Below are 24,138 nucleotides of genomic sequence, written 5' to 3' on the forward strand. Positions count from 1 at the left end.
CACAGCCCTGACCCTAATCCCAACCCTTACCTTAATCTCAATCCTAACTCAACACCACCTTAACCTCAACACAACCGTAACCCCAACCCCACAACCATAACCCCAACACAACCGTAACCCTAACCCCAACACAACCCTAACCATAGCTAATTCTAACCCCAGCTCTAACCCTAACCCAAATCCTAGCCCAACTCTAGCTCTAACCCTAATCCAAGCCTAACCCTAATGGAAAAAATACATGTTTTTATTTTATTATTTTTACCTAACTAAGGGGGTGATAAGGGTGGTTTGATTTACTATTTTTTTTTATTTTGATAACTGTGGTAGTGTCAATTACAGTGATCAAAATGAACTAATAGGAAAAATCTCCTATTGTTGCCGGGTGCTGGTCGGCAGATCTCGGCGGCGCACCGCGCATACGCCCTCCATTTTCTTCTGGGAAGATGCCGTGGAAGGCAGGGGAACGGAGCTAGAGAGTCTGGAGAAGGCGAAGGGACCGGGGTTGGGTTGGGAGAAATCGGACCCCCTTTTTTTTTTGCGATCACCATTATTCGGTGAATAACGGCAATCACAAGACTGGGGATGGTAAAAACCGACCCAAATCATGTTCTCCGGGGTCTTGGCTTGGCACATTTTAATGTGGGATTGCAACTGCATTTTTCCTTCGATTATATTTATATTTTTCCTAAAAAAAAAAAAAAAAAAAAAAACACAGCAAAACTGTGTGTGAACATATCCTTAAAAAGCTAAAGGCAACGATGCATAAAATGTATATTTTTGTAAATTACACATTTTCAAGCTGAAGTCTATATATTATCTGTTTGTTTTTCTATTCACTTGTCCACAGAGAGTTCTTCTTTCCTTTGATTTCCCTTTTTATGGGCATCCATTGAGGCACATAACAATAGCTACTGGAGGTAAAAGTAATTAAATACTGTTTGTTTTATAATTTAATTATATACGCATCAGGTATTGTAAGTTATAAACAATATCTGGATTACTTTCAGGTTTTATCTTTATGGGTGATATCCTTCACAGCATGCTAACGGCAACACAGTATGTAGCACCTCTCATGGCAAATTTCAACCCAAGTTTCTCCAAGGAATCTACAATCAGGTACAGAGACAATGGTAAGTGCAATATTATAGAAACGCTGCAGACTTCTGCAATAGACCACTACTGATCTAGAGCAAATTATTCTGTGATCGCTTTGCAATTCCCTTATATCCTATGCACATCTTTCTTAACTGCTTCCCGATTGTCCATTGTAGATAAACGGTGGTGCTTGCCGGGTCTTGCGCAGCACCAACGTTTCTCTACGGACAGCAGTCTCGCAGCGCTCAAGTACCCCAGGGTCCTGCAGGTGCTGTGATTTCAGTGCAGAGCAGTAGCTCTGACAGGTGACATCATCAGGGCCTGATTGGATCAGATCCCAATGATGTTAACCCTTTGCTATCTTCTAGATCACATCATGGGGGAGTCGAGCGTTGTCATGGTCATGGCAGCTGGAGGTCAGATGACCTATGGGGCTGCCAACTACGGTGCCCTGTTGTACTCAGCCAGCAGCTTAGCCTAAGGGTACCATCACACAGTGGCATTTTGATAGCTACGACGGCACGATCCGTGACGCTCCAGCATCGTAACAATATTGCTCCAGCGTCGTAGACTGCTGTCACACTTTACAATGCACGACGCTGGAGCGATAATTTCATGACGTATGTGCGATGTAGAAGCCGTTGGTTACTATGCGCACATCGTATATAATATCGTGCACACCTTTGTTACACGATGCGATCATGCCGCCACAGCGGGACATTAGACGACGAAAGAAAGTTTCAAACGATCTGCTACGACGTACAATTCTCAGCAGGGTCCCTGATCGCAGGAGCGTGTCAGACACAGCGAGATCGCTGGAACGTCACGGATATATCGCTGGAACGTCACGGATCGTGCCGTCGTAGCGATCAAAATGCCACTGTGTGATGGTACCCTAAGGGCAGAGTCAGACTGCCGTATTTCTCGTGCAAGAATTGCATCGCAGGGCACGGACTGGCCTGGCACCTCTCCTGACCTGAGAAAGACAGTGTGATGGATTACTATGCAGCTGTCAAGACATTCCAAAGACATACTGATAGGGAATGTAGATTGTGAGCCCCATTGGGGACAGTGATGATAAATTGTGGAATACTGTAAAGCGCTGCGGAATATGTTAGCGCTATATAAAATAAAGATTATTTTATTATTATTATTAAGCTCAGGTCAGGAGAGCCGACAGCCAGTACGACATTTACGATGCGATTCTAGCGCGAGAAATGCGGCAGTCTGTCTCTGCCCTAACAGGCAATCTGCCAGTGTAAAACTGACAGGTCTCATGCACTGCAAAGCATGATACCAGTGATCAGAAAAATAAAAACTGAAGTACAAAAAAAAAAATTAAAACTATAAAAACACACACAAAAGAAAACATATTAAGGCTGTGTACACACGTTGCTGATTTTTCGCGTTTTTACATTTTTTCGCTATAACAACGCTATAAAACCGCAAAAAAGCATACAATATGCATCCCATCATTTAGAATGAATTCCGCAATTTTTGTGCACATGATGCGTTTTTTCCATGAAAAATACGCATCGGGGTAAAAAACGCAGCATGTTCATTAATTTTGCGGATTTTTCGTGGATTTCCCACTATATAATGCAATGGGAAATGTCTGGAAAAATCTGCAAAAAAACTACACCAAAAACGCAGTAAAAACGCACAAAAAATGCACAAAAAACGCATGCAGATTTCTTGCAGAAAATTTCAGGTTTTTCTCAGGAAATTTCTGCAAGAAATCCTGAACGTGTGCACATAGCCTAAACCAATACTTATATTTATATAAAAAAAAAAAAATAAAAATAAAAAAAAACCCCACATATTTGGTATGGCAACATCCGGAACAATAGTTAACCCTTCAGTGACCACCGTAAAAAAAAAGGGAACAAAAAATGTTGCTTTTTCATCAAACTGTCGAACAAAAAGTGTAATAAAACGCAATCAAAAAGTCAAATGGAAATCAAAATGGTACAGATAAAACGGTCACCTTGTCCCATAAAAACAAACCACCATTAGAGCTCAATCAGTGGAAAAACAAGTTATAGCTCTCAGAATAGAGTGATGCAAAAACAATGATTTTTTCTATAAAATAGTTTTTATTGTGTAAAAGCGGCAAAACATAAAAAAATATAAATGTGGTATCGCTGTAATCGCACTGATTCGAAAAATAAAGCTGCCTTATTAATTTTACCACATGCGGAACAGTAATGAAAAAAAAACAATTGCTGAATTCTGACTCCCAAAAATCTAAACAGAAAGCGATCAAAAAATGTCATGTGCCCGAAAATGGTACAAAGAAAACATCAACTTCTCCCACAAAATACAAGCCCTCACATGACTGTTGGCCGAAATATGGAACAATTAAAGCTACTTAAATATGGCAATGCAAAAACTTGTTTTTGTAAAAAAAAGCGTTTTTTTTAGTGTGTGACAGTAGCCAAACATTAAAACCCGATATAAATCTGGTATTGCTGTAATCGCACCGACCTTAATAAAGTAATCTAAATACCACACGATGGATACCTCTGGGGTTTCATCTGAATCACATCACTCCGAGATTTAGATGGAAACCCCAAAGTAAGTGCTCAGCGTAGAGTGCAGGACAAATGTGATCCCAAATGTCATGTAAAATCTACTATATAAAGCTGAATGTGTGTGTGTGTGTATGTGTGTGTGTATGTCCGGGATTGGCATCTGCACCGTCGCAGCTACAGCCACAAAATTTTGCACAGTCACACGTCTGGACCCCGAGAGCGTCATAGGCTATATTGTGAGGCGAAATTTTAACCCCGCGCGTTCCAATTCACCAAACAATTTTGCCCCTATCTACATAATGGGGAAAAAAGTGAAAGGAAAAGTGTTGGAGGCGTCGCAGCTACAGCAACAAAATTTTGCACAGTCACACGTCTGGACCCTGAGAGCGTCATACGCTACGTTGTGAGGTGAAATTTTAACCCCGCGCGTTCCAATTCACCAAACAATTTTGCCCCTATCTACATAATGGGGAAAAAAGTGAAAGGAAAAGTGTTGGAAGCGTCGCAGCTACAGCAACAAAATTTTGCACAGTCACACATCTGGACCCTGAGAGCGTCATAGGCTACGTTGTGAGGTGAAATTTTAACCCCGCGCTTTCCAATTCACCAAACAATTTTGCCCCCATCTACATAATGGGGAAAAAAGTGAAAGGAAAAGTGTTGGAGGCGTCGCAGCTACAGAAACAAAATTTTGCACAGTCACACGTCTGGACCCTGAGAGCGTCATAGGCTATGTTGTGAGGTGAAATTTTAACTCCGCGCTTTCCAATTCACCAAACTATTTTTCCCCTATCTACATAATGGGGAAAAGTGAAAGGAAAAGTGTTGGAGGCAAATTGCCAGCTGCCAGATGTGAACAAGGGGGACTTAAAGAGTGAGAGCGATGGCGGCAAAGAGTATATACCGTACAGTTGCTAAGGTAGGACCCCGACATGGGATACTTACCACACACGGGGATATGAACACACACAAAATGCGCCACACACTACCACGTGCTTGAACATATATACCACCCTCAGCACACATTTCACCACACATACGCCAACCTCGCCACATAAAAGTCGAAACACAAAAGTCGCCGCTCAAAACTCACCACGCGCAAAACTCGCCACATGCAAAAAATAGGCTCACGCAAAACTCGCCACAAGTGCAAAACTCACCTCATGGAAAACTCGCCACACGCAAAACTTGCTCATGCGGAAAAATTGCCATATGCACAAAATTTGCAACACATGCAAAAGTTGCCTCACACAAAACTTGCACATACTCAAAAGGCACCAGACATAAAACTCACCACGCGCAAAACTCGCCATGCGCAAAACTTGCTGCACACAACTTGCTACACTAACCTGTCACATGCAACTCGACACACAAAAAGTTGCTACACGCATGTTACCACACAAAACTCATCTCACAAAAGTCGCTACATGCATGTCGCCACACACAACTCAACACACACAACTTGACAAACGAAACTCGCCCTAAAACACACACAAGTCTGGTATTAGCCTTCAAAAATAAAATTCTGATTAATAAGCAGACAAACTACAAGAGCAACAAATGTACCATATAGGAAATACGGCAGCTGTCAGTCACATGACCGGTCTATTATGTGTATGTGTGAGCTAATATATATACTGCCAGGGGGAGGGCTTCCTGTTGGCTAGGGATTTATCAGGCTGCCAATTTATCTTACAAATACTGAGGTAAAAATACTGAGCAAATAACGTGTTAACGAGGTCTAATACAGGAGATCACACAGGTATATACTATATACAGGGGAGATGACACACAGATATATACTATATACAGGAGAGATGACACACAGGTATATACTATATAAAGGAGGAGATGACATACAGGTACATACTATATACAGGAGGAGATGACATACAGGTATATACTATATACAGGAGGAGATGACACACAGGTATATACTATATACAGGAGCAGATTACCTACAGGTATATACTATATACAGGAGGAGATGACATACAGGTATATGCTATATATAGAAGATGACATACAGGTGTAAACTATATACAGGAGGAGATGACACACAGATATATACTATATACAGGGGAGATGACACACAGGTATATACTATATACAGGAGGAGATGACATACAGGTATATACTATATATAGAAGGAGATGACATACAGGTATATACTATATATAGGAGGAGATGACATACAGGTATATACTATATATAGGAGGAGATGACATACAGGTATATACTATATATAGGAGGAGATGACATACAGGTATATACTATATACAGGGGAGATGACACACAGCAGGTATATACTATATACAGGGGAGATGACATACAGGTATATACTATATGCAGGAGATGACATACAGGTGTATACTATATATAAGGGAGATGACAAACATGTATATACTGAGGTGAAAATGAGAGGTGTGAGGTGAAAATGAAAAGGTGTGAGTGCAAAATGAGAGGAGTGAGGGAAAATAGTGTAGTGATCGGAAAATGACAGATGTGAGGTCGAAATGACAAGTGTTAGGCGGGAATGAGAGGAGTGAGGGAGAAAATGAGAGGTGTGAGGGAGAAAATGAGAGATGTGATTGGGAAAATGAGAGGCGTAATGGGAAAATAAGAGAAGTGACGTGCTATAACTAACCACAGATATTTACTATGCCCAGGCAACGCCGGGCTCTTCAGCTAGTGTTCCCAATAAAAGCTTAAACTCAATCCACACAAAAAAAACCCTACTCAGGTCCGTCACCGGTTAACTGAAGTAAAGGGGGCTTCCACGTTACTGGTAGTACATAGGCTCTGAAAAAGCATTGTAGCTCCTCAAACCCCAAAACAAATCCAATGAATTCTGCGCTCCCAAATGCAAACGCCCTTCTCCCTTCTGAGCCCCACAGTGTGCCTAAACCACATGTTTGGCATTTCTGTAGTGATGACAGCCTGCCTAAATTACGGGGGCGTGTCTCCAGAAGCATAAGCTGGGCCTAATATATTGGTCACTACAATGTACTGGTCACTGCAACATACAGTACAGACCAAAAGTTTGGACACACCTTCTCATTTAAAGATTTTTCTGTATTTTCATGACTATGAAAATTGTAAATTCATACTGAAGGCATCAAAACTATGAATTAACACATGTGGAATTATATACTTAGCAAAAAAGTGTGAAACAACTGAAAATATGTCTTATATTCTAGGTTCTTCAAATTAGCCACTTTTGCTTTGATGAGTGCTTTGCACACTCTTGGCATTCTCTTGATGAGCTTCAAAAGGTAGTCACTGGAAATGGTCTTCCAACAATCTTGAAGGAGTTCCAAGAGATGCTTAGCACTTGTTGGCCCTTTTGCCTTCACTGTGCTGTCCAGCTCACCCAAAACCATCTCGTGACTGTGGAGGCCAGGTCATCTGGTGTAGCACCTCATCACTCTCCTTCTTGGTCAAATAGCCCTTACACAGGCTGGAGGTCTGTTTGAGGTCATTGTCCTGTTGAAAAATAAATGATGGTCCAACTAATGTTGTTGGAGCATAATTATGACATGGTGGGGATATCTGAAACGTGGCTGGATGAGAGCCATGACTGGGCTGTTAACTTGCAGGGCTACAGCCTGTTCAGAAATGACCGTACAGATAAGCGAGGGGGAGGGGTGTGTCTATATGTAAAATCATCCTTAAAACCCATCCTGCGCGATAATATAGGTGAATTTAATGAAAATGTAGAATCCCTGTGGGTGGAGATAAGGGGAGGGGGAAAAAATAATAAATTACTGATAGGGGTTTGTTATAAATCTCCAAAAATAATGGAAGCAATGGAGAATATCCTCGTAAAGCAAATAGATGAAGCTGCGACTCAAGGAGAAGTCATTATTATGGGGGACTTCAACTACCCTGAAATAGATTGGGGAATAGAAACCTGCAGTTCCAGCAAAGGTAATCAGTTTTTGACAATTATGAGAGACAATTACCTTTCACAACTGGTTCAGGACCCAACAAGAAGGGGGGCACTGCTAGACCTAACATTAACCAACAGGCCAGACCGCATATCAAATATAAGGGTTGGGGGTCACTTGGGAAATAGCGATCACAAAATAATAAGTTTTCAAGTATCCTTTAAAAAGATGTGTAGTAGAGGGGTTACAAGGACACTAAACTTCAGGAGGGCAAATTTCCAACGGATGAGAGAGGATCTTGGTGCAATTAACTGGGACGATATCCTGAGACACAAAAATACACAAAGAAAATGGGAGACGTTTATTAGCATCCTGGATAGGACCTGTGCACAGTATATACCGTATGGGAATAAACATACTAGAAATAGGAGGAAACCAATATGGCTAAATAGAGCTGTAAGGGGCGCAATAAGTGACAAAAAGAAAGCATTTAGGGAATTAAAGGAAGTAGGTAGTGAGGAGGCATTAAATAAATACAGAAAATTAAATAAATTCTGTAAAAAGCAAATCAAGGCAGCAAAGATTGAGACAGAGAGACTCATTGCCAGAGAGAGTAAAAATAATCCTAAAATATTCTTTAACTACATAAATAGTAAGAAACTAAAAAATGATAGTGTTGGCCCCCTTAAAAATAGTCTGGGTGAGATGGTGGATGAGGATGAGGAAAAAGCCAATATGCTAAATGACTTTTTTTCATCAGTATTTACACAAGAAAATCCCATGGCAGACAAAATGTCTAGTGATAAAAATTCACAATTAAATGTCACCTGCTTAACCCAGCAGGAAGTGCGGCGGCGTCTAAAAATCACTAAAATTGACAAATCTCCGGGCCCGGATGGGATACACCCTCGAGTACTGCAGGAATTAAGTACAGTCATTGATAGACCATTATTTTTAATCTTTAAAGACTCCATAATAACAGGGTCTGTGCCACAGGACTGGCGTATAGCAAATGTGGTGCCAATATTCAAAAAGGGGACAAAAACTGAACTCGGAAATTATAGGCCAGTAAGCTTAACCTCTACTGTGGGTAAAATACTGGAGGGCATTCTAAGGGATGCTATACTGGAGTATCTGAAGAGGAATAACCTCATGACCCAGTATCAGCACGGGTTTACTAGGGACCGTTCATGTCAGACTAATTTGATCAGTTTCTATGAAGAGGTAAGTTCCAGATTGGACCAAGGGAACCCAGTGGATGTAGTGTATATGGACTTTTCAAAAGCTTTTGATACGGTGCCACACAAAAGGTTGATACATAAAATGAGAATAATGGGGATAGGGGAAAATATGTGCAAGTGGGTTGAGAGCTGGCTCAGGGATAGGAAACAAAGGGTGGTTATTAATGGAGCACACTCGGACTGGGTAGCGGTTAGCAGTGGGGTACCACAGGGGTCAGTATTGGGCCCTCTTCTTTTTAACATATTTATTAATGACCTTGTAGGGGGCATTCAGAGTAGAATTTCAATATTTGCAGATGACACTAAACTCTGCAGGGTAATCAATACAGAGGAGGACAATTTTATATTACAGGATGATTTATGTAAACTAGAAGCTTGGGCTGATAAATGGCAAATGAGCTTTAATGGGGATAAATGTAAGGTCATGCACTTGGGTAGAAGTAATAAGATGTATAATTATGTGCTTAATTCTAAAACTCTGGGCAAAACCGTCAATGAAAAAGACCTGGGTGTATGGGTGGATGACAAACTTAAATTCAGTGGCCAGTGTCAGGCAGCTGCTACAAAGGCAAATAAAATAATGGGATGCATTAAAAGAGGCATAGATGCTCATGAGGAGAACATAATTTTACCTCTATACAAGTCACTAGTTCGACCACACTTAGAATACTGTGCACAGTTCTGGTCTCCGGTGTTTAAGAAAGACATAGCTGAACTGGAGCGGGTGCAGAGAAGAGCGACCAAGGTTATTAGAGGACTGGGGGGTCTGCAATACCAAGATAGGTTATTACACTTGGGGCTATTTAGTTTGGAAAAACGAAGACTAAGGGGTGATCTTATTTTAATGTATAAATATATGAGGGGACAGTACAAAGACCTTTCTGATGATCTTTTTAATCATAGACCTGAAACAGGGACAAGGGGGCATCCTCTGCGGTTGGAGGAAAAAAGGTTTAAGCATAATAACAGACGCGGATTCTTTACTGTAAGAGCAGTGAGACTATGGAACTCTCTGCCGTATGATGTTGTAATGAGTGATTCATTACTTAAATTTAAGAGGGGACTGGATACCTTTCTGGAAAAGTATAATGTTACAGGGTATATACACTAGATTCCTTGATAGGGCGTTGATCCAGGGAACTAGTCTGATTGCCGTATGTGGAGTCGGGAAGGAATTTTTTTCCCCAATGTGGAGCTTACTCTTTGCACATGGGGTTTTTTTGCCTTCCTCTGGATCAACATGTTAGGTTAGGCTATGGGTTGAACTAGATGGACATATAGTCTTCCTTCAACCTTAATAACTATGTAACTATGTAACTATGTAACTATGTAACTAAAAGCAAACCGGATGGAATAGCATGCTGCTGCAAGAGGCTGTGGTTGCCATGCTGGTTCAGTATGTCTTCGATTTAAAAAAAAAATCCCCGACAGTGTCATCAGCAAAGCACCCCCACACCATCACACCTCCTCCTCTATGCTTCATGGTGGGAACCAGGCATGTAGAGTCCATCCGTTCAGCTTTTCTGTGTCGCACAAAGACATGGTGGTTGGAACCAAAGATCTCAAATGTGACTCATCAGACCAAAGCACAGATTTCCACTGGTCTAATGTCCATTCCTTGTGTTCTTTAGCCCAAACAAGTCTCCTCTCCTTGTTGCCTGTCCTTAGCAGTGGTTTCCTAGCAGCTATTTTACCATGAAGGCCTGCTGCACAAAGTCTCCTCTTAACAGTTGTTGTAGAGATGTGTCTGCTGTTAGAACTTTGTGTGGCATTGACTTGGTCTCTAATCTGAACTGCTGTTAACCTACGATTTCTGAGGCTGGTGACTCGGATAAACTTATCCTCAGAAGCAGAGGTGACTCTTGGTCTTCCTTTCCTGGGGTGGTCCTCATGTGAGCCAGTTTCTTTGTAGCACTTGATGGTTTTTGCCACTGCACTTGGGGACACTTTCAAAGTTTTCCCAATTTTTCAGACTGACTGACCTTCATTTCTTAAAGTAATGATGGCCACTCCTTTTTCTTTACTTAGCTGCTTTATTCTTGCCATAATACAAATTCTAACAGTCTATTCAGTAGGACTATCAGCTGTGTATCCACCAGACTTCTGCACAACACAACTGATGGTCCCAACCCCATTTATTAGAGTTGAGCGACTATTACTTTTTTAGGGTCGAGTCGGGTTTCGCGAAACCCGACTATCTCAAAAGTCGAGTCGAGTGAAATCGGCCGATTATGGCGAAAAGTCGGGGATCAACCGAAACACGAAACCCAATGCAAAGTCAATGGGAAATCTAGCTTTTTTTCTCTTTTTTTTTTCTCTCTCTCTCTCTCTCTGAACAGAAAAGCTGGTGTTACACATTGCAAATCGCTACAGCGCACAAGCAACAAGATGGCGATAGGCGTCCACGCCCCTAAGACCTATGTCATCACTCTGCCCACGCTCCTTCATTGGCTGAAAAAATGGTGCCAAATGCGTCATACGAAACGCGACTTTGGCGTAAAGATCGCCGCCCGCATGGCGGATCCCACACTAGGATCGGGTCGGGTTTCATGAAACCCGACTTTGCCAAATGTCGGCGACTTTTGAATTTGTCCGATCCGTTTCGCTCAAGCCTACCATTTATAAGGCAAGAAATCCCACTTATTAAACCTGACAGGGCACACCTGTAAATTGAAAACCATTTCCGGTGACTACCTCTTGAAGGGTAGTACCTCATTCAAGAGAATGCCAAGAGTGTGCAAAGCAGTCATCAAAGCAAAAGGTGGCTACTTTGAAGAACCTAGAATATAAGACATATTTTCAGTTGTTTCACACTTTTTTGTTAAGTATAATTAAGTATATAATTCCACATGCGTTACTTCATAGTTTTGATGCCTTCAGTGTGAATTTACAACTTTCATAGTCATGAAAATACAGAAATATCTTTAAATGAGAAGGTGTGTCCAAACATTTGGTCTGTACTGTATTCGTCACTGCAACGTACTGGGGACTGCAATGTATTGGTCACTGCAACGTACTGGTCACCACAATGTACTGGTCACTACAATAGCAGTATCCAATTTTCACTCCGTAACATCCACTGCTGCTTGTTTCTGGAAAACACTCATGGAGTCAAAATCATCAATACACCTGTATGTAAACTCCCAGAGGGGTAATATTTCCAGAATGGCTCACTTGATGGGGGATTCTGCTCTTCTTGCACTTAGGGGCTCTGAATATGGAGACCGCAAACTAATTTACAATAATTTGTTCTCCAAGAGTCAAATACCGCTTTGTCCCTCCAAAGTTTCGCTGCGTGAGTAAGCAGTATTATACATCCATATATGGGTTATTGCTACATTCAGCAGAAATTGTGTGACACATTCTGGCACCATTTTTACCCATTTACCCATGTGAAAATGTAAAATCTGGGACTAAAACAATTTTTTTGTGGTAAAAATGTAATTATTTTTTCTTAGCTGCCCAATGTTATAAAATTCTGATACATACCTGTGGTGTCAATAAGATCATTGCTCCCCAAGATGAATTTAATGAGCGGTTTTTCCTGTTCTGGCATCTCAGGGGCTCTGCCAATGTGCTATGGCACTCTCAAACCAATGCAGCAAAATCTGCACTGTAATATGGCGCGCCTTTCCTTCTGAGTTTTGCACTGTGCCTCAAAAGTAGTTTTCGACCACATAAGGGGTATCAAATTGTATTGTTCATTTTCTCCTATTACCCCTTTTAAAAAATTGCAAACTTGGAGTCAAAGCAATATTTTAGTGGAAAAATAGTAATATTTAAGTTACTCAGCCCAATGTTATACAAGTTTGTGAATCTCCTGAGGGCTAAAAATATTCACTACTCCCCTAGATGAATTCCTTGAGGTGTAGTTTACAAAATAGGATCACTTGTGGGGGGTTTCTGCGGTTTTGGAAGGGGCTCTTCAAATGTGGCATGGCATCCTATTCAAGCCAAAATAGTACTCATTCCACTCTGAGCCCTGCCGTGTGCCTAAGCAGTTGTTTACCAACAAATATGGCTTATTGGTGTACTCAAGAGAAAATGGATGCTAAAATTTGTTGTGCAATTTTTCCTGCTACCCTTGTGAAAATAAAAAAATTGGGGTTAAAACAACATTTTTGTGGGAAAAAGTGATTTTTTTATTTTCATGGCTCAACAATATAAAACTCTGTGAAGTCCCTGATGGTTCAAGGTGCTCTTCACGCATCTAGATAAATTCCTTGCAGGGGTCTATTTTCCAAGATGGGGGTCATTTGTGGAGAGTTTCCAGTGTTTAGGCACCTCAGGGGCTCTCCAAACATGACATGGCGACTGCTATCTATTCCAGGCAATTTTGCATTCCAAAAATTAAACGGCGCCCAAACAGTAGTTTTCCTCGACATATGTGGTATCGGCGTACTCCAGAGAAATTGCACAACTAATTTTATGGTCCATTTTTCTTGCTGCCTTTGTGAAAATAAAAAACTTGGGGCTAAAATAACATTTTTGTGGGAAAAAGTTAAATGTGAAGCACCTGAAGGGTTAATAAACTTTTTAAATGTGTTTTTTGAGCACCTGGAGAGGTGCAGTTTTTAGAATGGTCTCGCTTTTGGGTATTTTCTGTCATATAGGCCCCTCAAAGTCACTTCAAATGTGATGTGATCCCGAAAAAAAATGGTTTTGTAAATTTTATGGAATAATGAGAAACTGCTGATCAATTTTTAAACCTCATAACTTCGTAACAAAAAAATAATATGTTTCAAAAATTGTGCTGACGTAAAGTAGACATGTGGGAAATGTTATTTATGAACTATTTTGTGTGACATAACGCTGGTCTAAGGGCATAAATATTAAAAGTTTGAAATTCGCAAAATTTTTGCCATTTTCTGATATTTTCAGAAATAAACGCAAGGTACATCGAACAGATTTTACCACTAGCATGAAGTACAATATGTAACGAAAAAACAAACTCAGAATCACAGGGATATGTTGAAGCTTTCCAGAGTTATTATGTCATAAAGTGACATTGGTTAGAATTGAGAAAAATTGGCTTGGTCACGAAGGCGAAAACAGGTTCTGGAGAGAAAGGGTTAAGATCCCCGACTTTCTAGGAGACAATTTCTCTCATTGTCTGGTCATTTACAAGAAATTTCACTGTTCTAGAATACACATAAATGTGAATGGGACAATTATCCGGGCATGATATATAAGAAAAATTTGATTTTCTGTGAATTTTCTTTTTGACAGGAACATGTGTTGTAGTTCAGTGGAACAAAGTGCGCCTCCATGAGAGAGAAAGTGCAGGAAACTTCACTTTTCTAGCTGCCTTGTATAATGATGGACGGATTGTGTTTGGGTACAAAGAGGTACTTTCCTGCTATTCTTATCATTATTTTTATTCTACTGCACTAATATATTTGTATTTGGGTAAAAAATATATATATATTTCTGTTAGAAAAATTTGGAAAATGTAAATGTGTCTCGTCTGCAATGCTAAGATCAGATCAAAAGTGTTCACGAATCGCACAATAAATATTTGCAGTCATGATATAGTGAATTGTCATAATGCTGTGCATTCCTTTGCCCCCTCCTGGTGCCATGAAATATGAGGGGTTGTGCTGAGCGTATTGAGCATTACTCATTTGGCCCTCACTCACTGGCGCCATGCTTCGCCCCTGCCCCCTCGTACCAGGAGAAGTTGTACTCGAATAAAGAGGCTCCAAATGTGTGTCATTCAGTTCCCATGGAAGAATTATCTCTCTGACATACAGAAGTATTTAGAAGAGAAATAAGAATTTTAATGTAGACAGCAACAAGTGTCTGTGCCATTTTCAGAGAACATATTGCCTTTTATTACTAAGCATAAAATAACATTCATCAATGGTGAACTATACACTGCAGGCATCTACATTTCCTCCCTTTACATGCTGACAGCTGGAAAACTACAATGCTTTTTAATCATAATCCCATAAATTGCAAGTCCCCATATTCCATAAATATCAGTAATGTACAAACCTGAAGTTCAAGAGAATTAGTCACCATCTTCTGACGTATAATAAATATTTTATTACACCATATCTTCTTGGGAGAACTGAAATAAATGACTTCCATATCAGTGTACCACGCCAGAGTCACAGTGTCAGGCTGTGGCTACACACAGACATATGTCACAATGCGGCTTCAATTTTTACTTTTGCATGATCTAATTGTAATTGAGCACCAGTGACACGAGACTTCATTCTCTCCATGCCTTTCTTAGTTATAAACTTGTCATGTGATAATTGCATGAAAATCTAATTAAAGTTGCAAATCCATGAAACTCAATGAATTTCTATAGACTGCAAAGGTCATTAAATTCTGCCATAGTTTGCCAATTTGATGAATAGTGACATTAGCCTGCCTTGTGCAGATCCATATATATTACATTGAGAGACTTTGAATTACACAATGTCCTTACAAATCAATCAGGTGTCTGTGCAATGTACAAATTTAAGCCCCAGACACTATGTAGCCACTCTTCTATATGCAGCTTTTTTTTTTTCTTTTTAACCTCAACTGAATATGAGTTTTCTTAGCCAAAGGACCCCTGTGAAGCTGGCCAAAGCAGACTAATATACTTCTATGAAATCATTATTCTGGCTCTGAACTTTTTGTTATGTATTTTAAAACTCAATGCTGATTCTTACCGAATAATCTGTCAAGAATTTGATATGTGGTGTTTGAGGACTTCACAAACCCAGAGAAGTTAAGTCTAAATTTTGTTTACAAAAAATGAAAGGCAACCCGACTGGACTACTGGATGTGTTCCTAGGCCTGAAAGAACATAATTTAGGTTGCAAACCTTAAAGAGGTTGTTCACTTCTTTAGCATTGATGACCTATCCTTAGGGGTCCAACACACAGAAGCCTGACGATCTACTGTTATTAGTGTTGCCGGCCGGAATTACTCACTAGCGGAGCTAGCCGTCTTCTGATAGTGGCCACCGCAGGGTACTGCACCTCCTATTGATTTGAATAAGTCATCCTAAGGATAGGTCATCAATGCTAAAGGAGTGGACAACCTCTTCAATGCTGTATGCCCATGATGAGTTTTTGAAGCTGCGTATTTTCTCTGCATCGAAAAAAAAAAACACAGTTCCAGGAAGTTAAATGGGATTTATAGAAATTTCATGCCCACTGTGCTTATTTTTTATTTGGTGTAAACTGACCTGTGGTGCGTGATACAAACCCACAACATTTTAATTTCTCATGTAGGTACGCTGAATTTTATGCACAGATTTTTCCCAAAAACTTTCATTATTTGCAGAAAAATCGCAAGTAAAAATGCAAATGCATTTTTAATGAGTTACCGCATCAGATACACATCAACAATAAATGTGATCTGTACATAACGGCATCAATAAAGTTCTGTGCAATCAATTAGGCTACGTTCACACTAGCGTTGTGCGCCGCTGCGTCGGCGACGCGACGCACAACGCACCGAAAAACGCGTGCAAACGCACGCAAAAACGCTGCGTTTTTCGACGCGTGCATCGTTTTTTGACGAAAATCGGACGCAAGAAAAATGCAACTTGTTGCGTTTTCTTGGTCCGACGCTAGCGTCAAAAAAGACGCACGTGTCGGAAAACGCAACAAGCAAAAACGCATGCGTCCCCCATGTTAAACATAGGGGCGCATGACGCGTGCGTCGCCGCTGCGTCGCCCGACGCTAGCGCGACGCACACTAGCCGAACGCTAGTGTGAACGTAGCCTTACCAGGAAGTATCAAAAACAGCTTTATTTAAAAGATTACATACCAACAAGAAATAAAAAGGTAGCACCAAAAATGCAATAAAAACATATATATAAGAAAACGCATTCAAAAGCGCAATGAAAAAAAAACAAAAAACCGCAAGTAAGCCAATTTACTTAATAGGTGCAAAAATGGTGCTGAAAATATGCAACATCTAAAATGCACTAAATACTCATCATGGGACTCTAGCTTAAAACATACCTGTCCATTGATACCCAGCCTGTTGGATTTCAGAGGCCGATCCTTTTGTTCTCCCTGGTGATAAGGCCCCAGCAGAAAAGTGTGGCAGCGGCTCTCTCATAAAAAACATGGAAACACTCAGCCAAGTCGGGTGTTCCTGTGTATGGGGGACACAGGAGAGACATCTGTCAGCAAAACGATGGCTTGGCTGACAACTGTGTATGGGGCACATAAATGGTTGACAAAATGTGTTACTTTTCTATTAGTAATCCTAAAGATTACAGATGTGCTATGTTTAAACACTGATGTACAATTATATCGGTTCTGCAGATTCCCCTACCAGTACAAAACATCAGTTCTGAGCAGCATCCTGTGAAATCCGGGCTCTCTGATGCTTTTATGGTTCTTGACCCTTTCTTAGAAGTTCCAGGTTAGTTGCAAAATGCTAACATTATACTATGGAGATAAAATATAGATATGAAGTTGATGCACTAAATATTCACTATTTCTGGAAATAAAAACCCCAAATAAGTTTAGAAAATGTACAAATCTAAGAACAACTTGTAGCCAATCACAATATTACAAGACTATAAGTGCCCTGCATATCATAACCTGCAGCAATAGCAAGAGTAACTGTCCAAAGACTCACCACAATCCATCAATCCTAAATAACTCTGACAATTTTCAGTCCCTCCTCAGTTGAAGAGTTCAGGCCCCAAAAATCAACCTCAGCGCTGACCTCTGGCCATTTATTTTGAAGAAAAAACTGACCACATTTTTCCAAATCCCCTAATATCATGCATTCTTTTTCCTCCTGCAATCACAAAAGAATACGTTACCCTATTGGACTCAAGGATACAGCTCTCTCTTGGTTTTCCTCCTGCATCTCTGACCATTTCTTTACTATCTTTCGCTGGCTCATCTCTGGCTCATCTCTATTCTGATCACACTCAATTATACACATCATCTCCTGACATCACCCTGCATTAATGCAAAATATCAGTGATTGTCTTTCTGCTGTCTCTAACATCATGTCCTCCCACTATCTCAAACTGAATTGGTCAAAAACTGAACTCCTTGTATTTCCTCCCTCTACTTCCCTTCCCAAACCTAACATTGCCATTTACATGTGTAGTTTTACATTACTTTCCAGCAACATGCCCGCTGTTTGGGGTGATATTTGACTCAGCTCTTTCCTTCACTCCCCACATCACTTGCTTACTCATGTCACCTACACCTCAAAAACATCTATAAAATTAGACCTTTTCTTACCTTTGACTCTGCAATAACTCTTAACTGTTGCGCTTATTTATTCTCGTCTGGATGACTGCAACTCTCTACTAATCGGTCTCCCTCTAACTAAACTCTCCGCTCTCCAACAGCCAGGATCATATTCATTTTCAACCGTTATACTGATGCCTTTACCCTGTGCCAGCCATTGCACTGGTTGCCCATCCGCTACAGAGTCTTAAACTTATCACTCTCAACCACAAAGCTCTCTACAGTTCTGCACCATCCATATATCTCCTCCATCATCTCTGTCTATCAGAGGCTCCAGGTGCCCTAAGTACTATATATGTATATTCCCTATATGAATATAGGACGATACAGTAAGGTGGTTAGGTACATAGGCATACTTCATACATATTCATGAGCGGTTTTTGACTGCAGTATTGCTTACCACCATTTGACACCGCTACCTGTTATGCATCCTAATTATGTAGACATAAGGGGAGTGGCATGGCCGTGGCCAGCCATGCATTCCTCCGATGCCACTTCCCTGTGTTCTAATTACATCACTTCCGGTCGCAGTGGGAATGCGGTCCACTGATGTCACTTCCCTGCGTTCCACCACTGTCACTTCCGGTCGTGGGGCTTCAGGATGAGAGCTACATATGAATAAAAGGATGACGCCATCACCAGGGGATAATCAATGGTAATTCATTTGGGGCACCTGAGGCATTTGTATTTATGAGTGGGTCTGGCACCCATACACAGCACTGTCTGTTTGCATGGAGATAGATTAAGATCCCCTTATGAACCCTGACACTAAAGGGAGAAACGCGTCGGGACTATGTACAAGGGACTCCTGAAACAATAAGTGTCTCTACTTTATATCCCTTATCTATGATGGGGATTTTTTTTTTATATTTGACTAGATTGTTGGAATTTTGTTTTGATATTATACCTGGCAATATTTACTCCTCAGCCTGTTGCCACTGTGGATGGGGGAGCTATATGACACTACTAAATATGGTGTTACTTGTGGTACCAGACTGTCTGGTGGATATGTTTGAGGCCATATGGTTTGCTGGTAACATCTGAGATCTTAATGGATGGTGAAACTCCTAAATTAGGACCACTATATTGCTGACTTGCATCATATTGTGCTCCTTCTTTTTGATGCCGTGCTGCTGCATAGGGATGGTGCTTTGCGGCATATATGTATTTGGGACATCTGATGCTCTATTTTCCAGTGTTATGCTGTGACTTTGAGAGCTTTTTGAATGGTGGTACATTATATGGGAATAAATACGAAGGGCATTCATTAAAGATTTCCCCTGACCCACTTCCTGTGGACTGAGAGCAATGGAACTTGGCACAGTAATTAGTCCTTCTCTACATAGGTGCCATCTAGGGACACACATATCTTTCATCTCTTTAAGCAACTGTAAACACCATTCTTGTAGAAGTCGACAGGTTGTTCCAAAAGCCACGTTGTGACTTCGGAAACCAGAGTCTCATCATCTGGAAAATGCTTGTCCTTCAAAAATAACTTCATTATTGGAAAGAGGTGGAAGTCTGATGGTGCGAGGTCAGGTGAATAAGGGGGATGTGGTAGAATTTCAAAGCCACAGGAGCATGCTTCTATTTGGGCAACATGTCAGTTGTGAACTGGTGCATTGTCTTACAGAAGGCAGAAATCTTTGTGGAGTATGCCATGTCTCTTGGTTTCTATGGCCTCCCGCAATATCCGCAGCAGTGAAGCATAATATGCCCCAGTGATCATGGTACTCTTTGCTCAGAAATCCATTAATACTACTCCATGCTGGTCCCAAAATACTGTGAGCATGACCTTGCATACCGAGGATTGGGCACGTGCTTCTTTGGAGGTGGTGAGTCATGATACTTCCATTGCATCGACTAGACTTTAGTTGCAGGATCATAGTGATGGACCCAGCTTTCATCCTGTGTGATCAGTCTGTTGAAAAAGTTCTCCTGGTTTCCATGGCACATCGTCAACAGAGCCTGAGAGCATTCGACTCGTTCCTGCTTCAGGAAAGGTGTGAGCAGCAGGGAAACCCAGCGAGCAGATACCTTATGCATGTGAAGATGGTCTTGGATGATTTTTTCCACGGATCCCCACACTAATCTTGATATTTTGGGCTAAGTGGCGAATGGTTACGCAGTGATTTTCCAAAATGGCAACCTCCACTTGCTGGATGTGTGATCATCAATAGCAGAGTGGGATCTCCCTGGAATTGGAGCTGTTTGCACTGAAGTCTAACCACATTTGAATTGATGATGACAGTTTTTGACTACATTATATGATGGGGAATCATCATCATAAACCTCTTTCATCTCATCGAACGTCTCCTTTGGCATGTGGCCTTTCAAGTAAAGGAATTTGATGACTGCAATGTATTCCACAGGATCGATTATCAAACCTCACACCACTTCAACACCTGTAAAATCAAGACTTATCAGTTCTGAGTTGCAAATTGGCACATAACCTATAGAGACTTTTATCATTACACTTGTGCAGTTTCAGCGTCCTGTAATAAATAGAAGTGGGTCAGGGATAATCTTTAATGAACGCCCCTCGTACTTATGTGCATTCTAGGCTTAGTACCCCATGTAATGGGAAACACACATTAGTAACCATCTGGTACTCCATTACTGGAGACCCTTTTAGATCGTCTACCACACAAAACTAAGCACTTCTTAGACAACTCCATACATGTATAATATATGACTATATTTTGGAGACTCCCTGTAACCAGGGAAGACCAGTCAGTCTTCACAAGGATATCTAAAAGACCTACTTAGGGACCTTGGTGCACTCTTGCTATATATTATATATATTTGTGTCCCACTTTCTATTTGTGAATAAGATGATTAGGGATACTGACGATGAGTGGGGGTGCCATGGAGTACAAATTAGGGTGCCAACCTCCACTGTAAGGAAGGGAGATATCCTTAGGGAGAGGTAGGGATCTACTAGGTCTACATACCTACCTCCTAGAAATATTCCGGTGATCCTGGTCACGACAAAATACACCCTGGTGCAGTCTGTAAATATATGTTCTGTGGGCTATGTGCCTGTATGCTTTTAGATAAATAAAAGTAATTTCCTTCTTATGGTTGTATTTGTTTAATTTTGACTTCGCCTAGAGATTTAAGATTTGGTGTTTATTTCAATTGAAATTCAACATAGGAAGAATTAAATGGAAGTATTGCGTCCATACAGCAGCCTAGCTCCCCCAGCATCCTGGTCCCCCAAAAAACAACATCCCTAGGGTACGTGTTCACGTTCAGGATAGCCGGTGGTTTTGACGGAGCGGGGAACTCGCTCCGCCCCCTTCTGGAGACGCGATGATGCCGGATGTGTTCATTGCACATCAGGAATCATCGCACCCCACACATAGGGCCCTGTGTTATACCTTGCGGTGGCGCAGCGTCGCCGCAAGGTAAACGGACATGCTGCGAACTAAAAAGACGCGCCGCATGTCCGGAATCGCAGGGCCGCCGGATGTGTGTTACCACGCATAGTGGAGACAGGATTTCATGAAATCACCTCCACTATGCTGTAACATGTGGACACTGCTTGTTTGATGCTGCGTCTCTATGCAGCGTCAAACACGCAGCGTTTCCTGAACGTGGAAACATACCCCTATACCTATGCTGGTAAATGTAAAAATAGTCATTAAATAAATAAGGTTTCAAGTTAGACCATAGCATCAAGGGAATAGTAATTTTAGTAAACATAATTAAGGTAATTTGTCAAAAGGTTTTTGCTGTGTAATCTGAGAGCAGCATAATATAGCGCCTGAGACCCCGATTCCAGTGATAATTTACTAAACTGTTTCAATAAAAGCAGTATTTTATCTGCAGATTATTACTACAGGACTAATTGTCTTGTCCCTCGTAGTCAACTGCTCTGGATAACCCTAAATCCATCACTAATTAGCAGCTATCTATCAATGTACAGAGTACACAGAAAACTTTCAATCAGTGGTGTGAGTAGGGTTGCACGCAGCTCAGCATTTGAGCACTGCTAGATCTGCAGCAGAGAAAACAGTGATGGTATCAAACTGACAGCAAGCAGACCAGAAAAGGACACATTCTTGGAATCAGAGCCTCAGCCACTACATTAGGCTGCTCTCAAATTACATAGCAAAAACCTGGTAACACATTCCCCTTAATGACTTTTTGAAAATCACTTCTGAAAGACATTTATGTTTTTCTCCTACCATGCAGAATCCCGGAGGCGATCTATCTACGAGTATCATCGGGTACAGGTGGACCTCGATAGGATTAAGAGTCAAACAGTTGTGGAATTCACTCCTCTACCAAGTAATCAAAGACACAACAAAATGCCAGCACAGAATGAATCCCATTCTAGCCATCCTCTTCATTCAGTTCTTCATTAAACTGTATTTAATTTATGAAAATCCGAATGACCACCCAGCAGTACAGCCGTGAATCGGTGAAAATATCACCAGCATTACAAAATGTTTCTGCAAATCGTAGACTTTTGCCATTTTTACCTCATTGCTGGTCAATCTCCACTTTTTGAATAGTGAGCACAACTTAGCCAGGAAGAGGCAGGGACAAACATGGTCAACTAATTCATCATAATTTATGCCTGAAATGTGGATATTACAAGAGAAATGTACTGCAGTCCCTGACAAGATTACTTTACGCACAGTCGCGCACAGCATCTGAAAGATGTGCCGAATTCAGTAGGTGTAGTACACCTCTTAAGGTATGTGCAAATGATACGAAAGTAGCAGCGCTTTGGATGCAGCGCTTTGGATGCAGCGCTTTAGACGCAGCGCATGTTCCCCGTGTCGAAAGCGCTGCCATCTATTGCACGCAGGTGAATCCACATCTATTCACTGAATCAAACGGATTCACCACGAACAATTACATTCTATTGGAGAAATTTGGTGGAGAGACACGCCGCATATCCGCCTCTGCGGGTGAACCACAGGCGCCTATTTCTTGAAATCCCATCCACTATGCTGTAACTTCTGGCCAGTGCGGGTTGGACACTGCACGAGCACCAACCCACAGCGTTTACTGATTGTCTGCACATACCCTTAATGATTTTGATGCATCCTATACTAGCACACTCTTCAAAGCTGGAGTGCAAAACACCAGTCTAAATAAATCGGGGCCAAAGTTGTTGCTTTTATGGTTGAAATAATCTTCAGCAGGAGATTAAATATACAGAGCAATTAGTATAGGCTTTTCCCAGTCATCACTGATTCTTTTGCCTCATATATCAGGTTTAGTAGGTTACATTAGGTGTGAGGGCAGTGCTCAGCGTCATACAACACCAGATCAAACGTATAGTGAACAGACTCATACATCATCTTGAAATCATTCTCATACTTGGGGTTTAAGCCGCTCAGGAAATTTCCTTACATGGCTGTAGGAGAGAATTACAATAGAATTTCAAAACTATTAGATACTGCTGGTATGTATTATAATGTATGTTGTTGGCATTTCCCTCCGTTTCTGTAAATTTCCTGCCTTTATCATAAAATTTCAATGCAAAACACAAAACATGAAGTACATGGTATTGTTTCTATAAAAATTAATGACCATGCAGGAAACAAACAGGTGATTTAGGACTAATAGTGTAGTTTTATGACAGTAAACAACTATGCTCTCCTTGAATACAGCATGCCTGCAGCACACAACCTGTGACCAGTGTCTGACCTCTGCTTCTAGCCTCAACTGCAGCTGGTGTCATGTGCTACAAAGGTAAACCTATATACGGTAATTATATGCTACCAACAGTGCTAGGATCAGAAAAGAGTTTAGGTTAAAGGAATTGTCAGGCACGATTATATTTTCTCCTGGTATCGACATCTGTCCAGTCAGAGTCAGTAATAACTGCATAAGAGCTGCAGCCTTCACATTGTGTCTAAGCGGGCTTCTTTCACTAGTAGGCAATGTGAACGCTGCAGTCAATCATCAGTTTCCAAGAGGTAGCAGTGGTCACACGACACCCCCACCAGATGTGAATGCTTAAGACTAAAGCACAGGAGCTAGTGTGGAGGAGTGCTGCCCTTGTAATAAATGAATATCATTTTTTTTTTTTTTTTCTCCACACATTTTGCTCATTTTGAAAATATTTTAAAGTGGTAGACAATCCTTTTATGTTTAATAAAATAGACTCATTATTACATT

General features: G+C 41.0%; 1 protein-coding gene across 2 annotated transcripts in view; it reads left to right on the forward strand.

The window, feature by feature from the left end:
- Nucleotides 1-24,138, forward strand: part of PLXDC1 (plexin domain containing 1) — a 73,990-nt gene that overhangs the window by 39,444 nt on the left and 10,408 nt on the right. For both annotated transcript variants that reach the window (XM_069751681.1, XM_069751682.1), the window contains exons 4-9: nucleotides 848-917; nucleotides 1,008-1,130; nucleotides 13,990-14,108; nucleotides 17,044-17,143; nucleotides 22,195-22,290; nucleotides 23,628-23,709. In XM_069751681.1, coding sequence (XP_069607782.1) covers nucleotides 848-917; nucleotides 1,008-1,130; nucleotides 13,990-14,108; nucleotides 17,044-17,143; nucleotides 22,195-22,290; nucleotides 23,628-23,709 — 590 coding nt within the window. The remainder of the gene's footprint in view (nucleotides 1-847; nucleotides 918-1,007; nucleotides 1,131-13,989; nucleotides 14,109-17,043; nucleotides 17,144-22,194; nucleotides 22,291-23,627; nucleotides 23,710-24,138) is intronic.

The sequence above is a fragment of the Ranitomeya imitator genome, chromosome 2 (genome assembly GCF_032444005.1).
Source record: "Ranitomeya imitator isolate aRanImi1 chromosome 2, aRanImi1.pri, whole genome shotgun sequence".
In the NCBI taxonomy this organism is placed as follows: domain Eukaryota; kingdom Metazoa; phylum Chordata; class Amphibia; order Anura; family Dendrobatidae; genus Ranitomeya; species Ranitomeya imitator.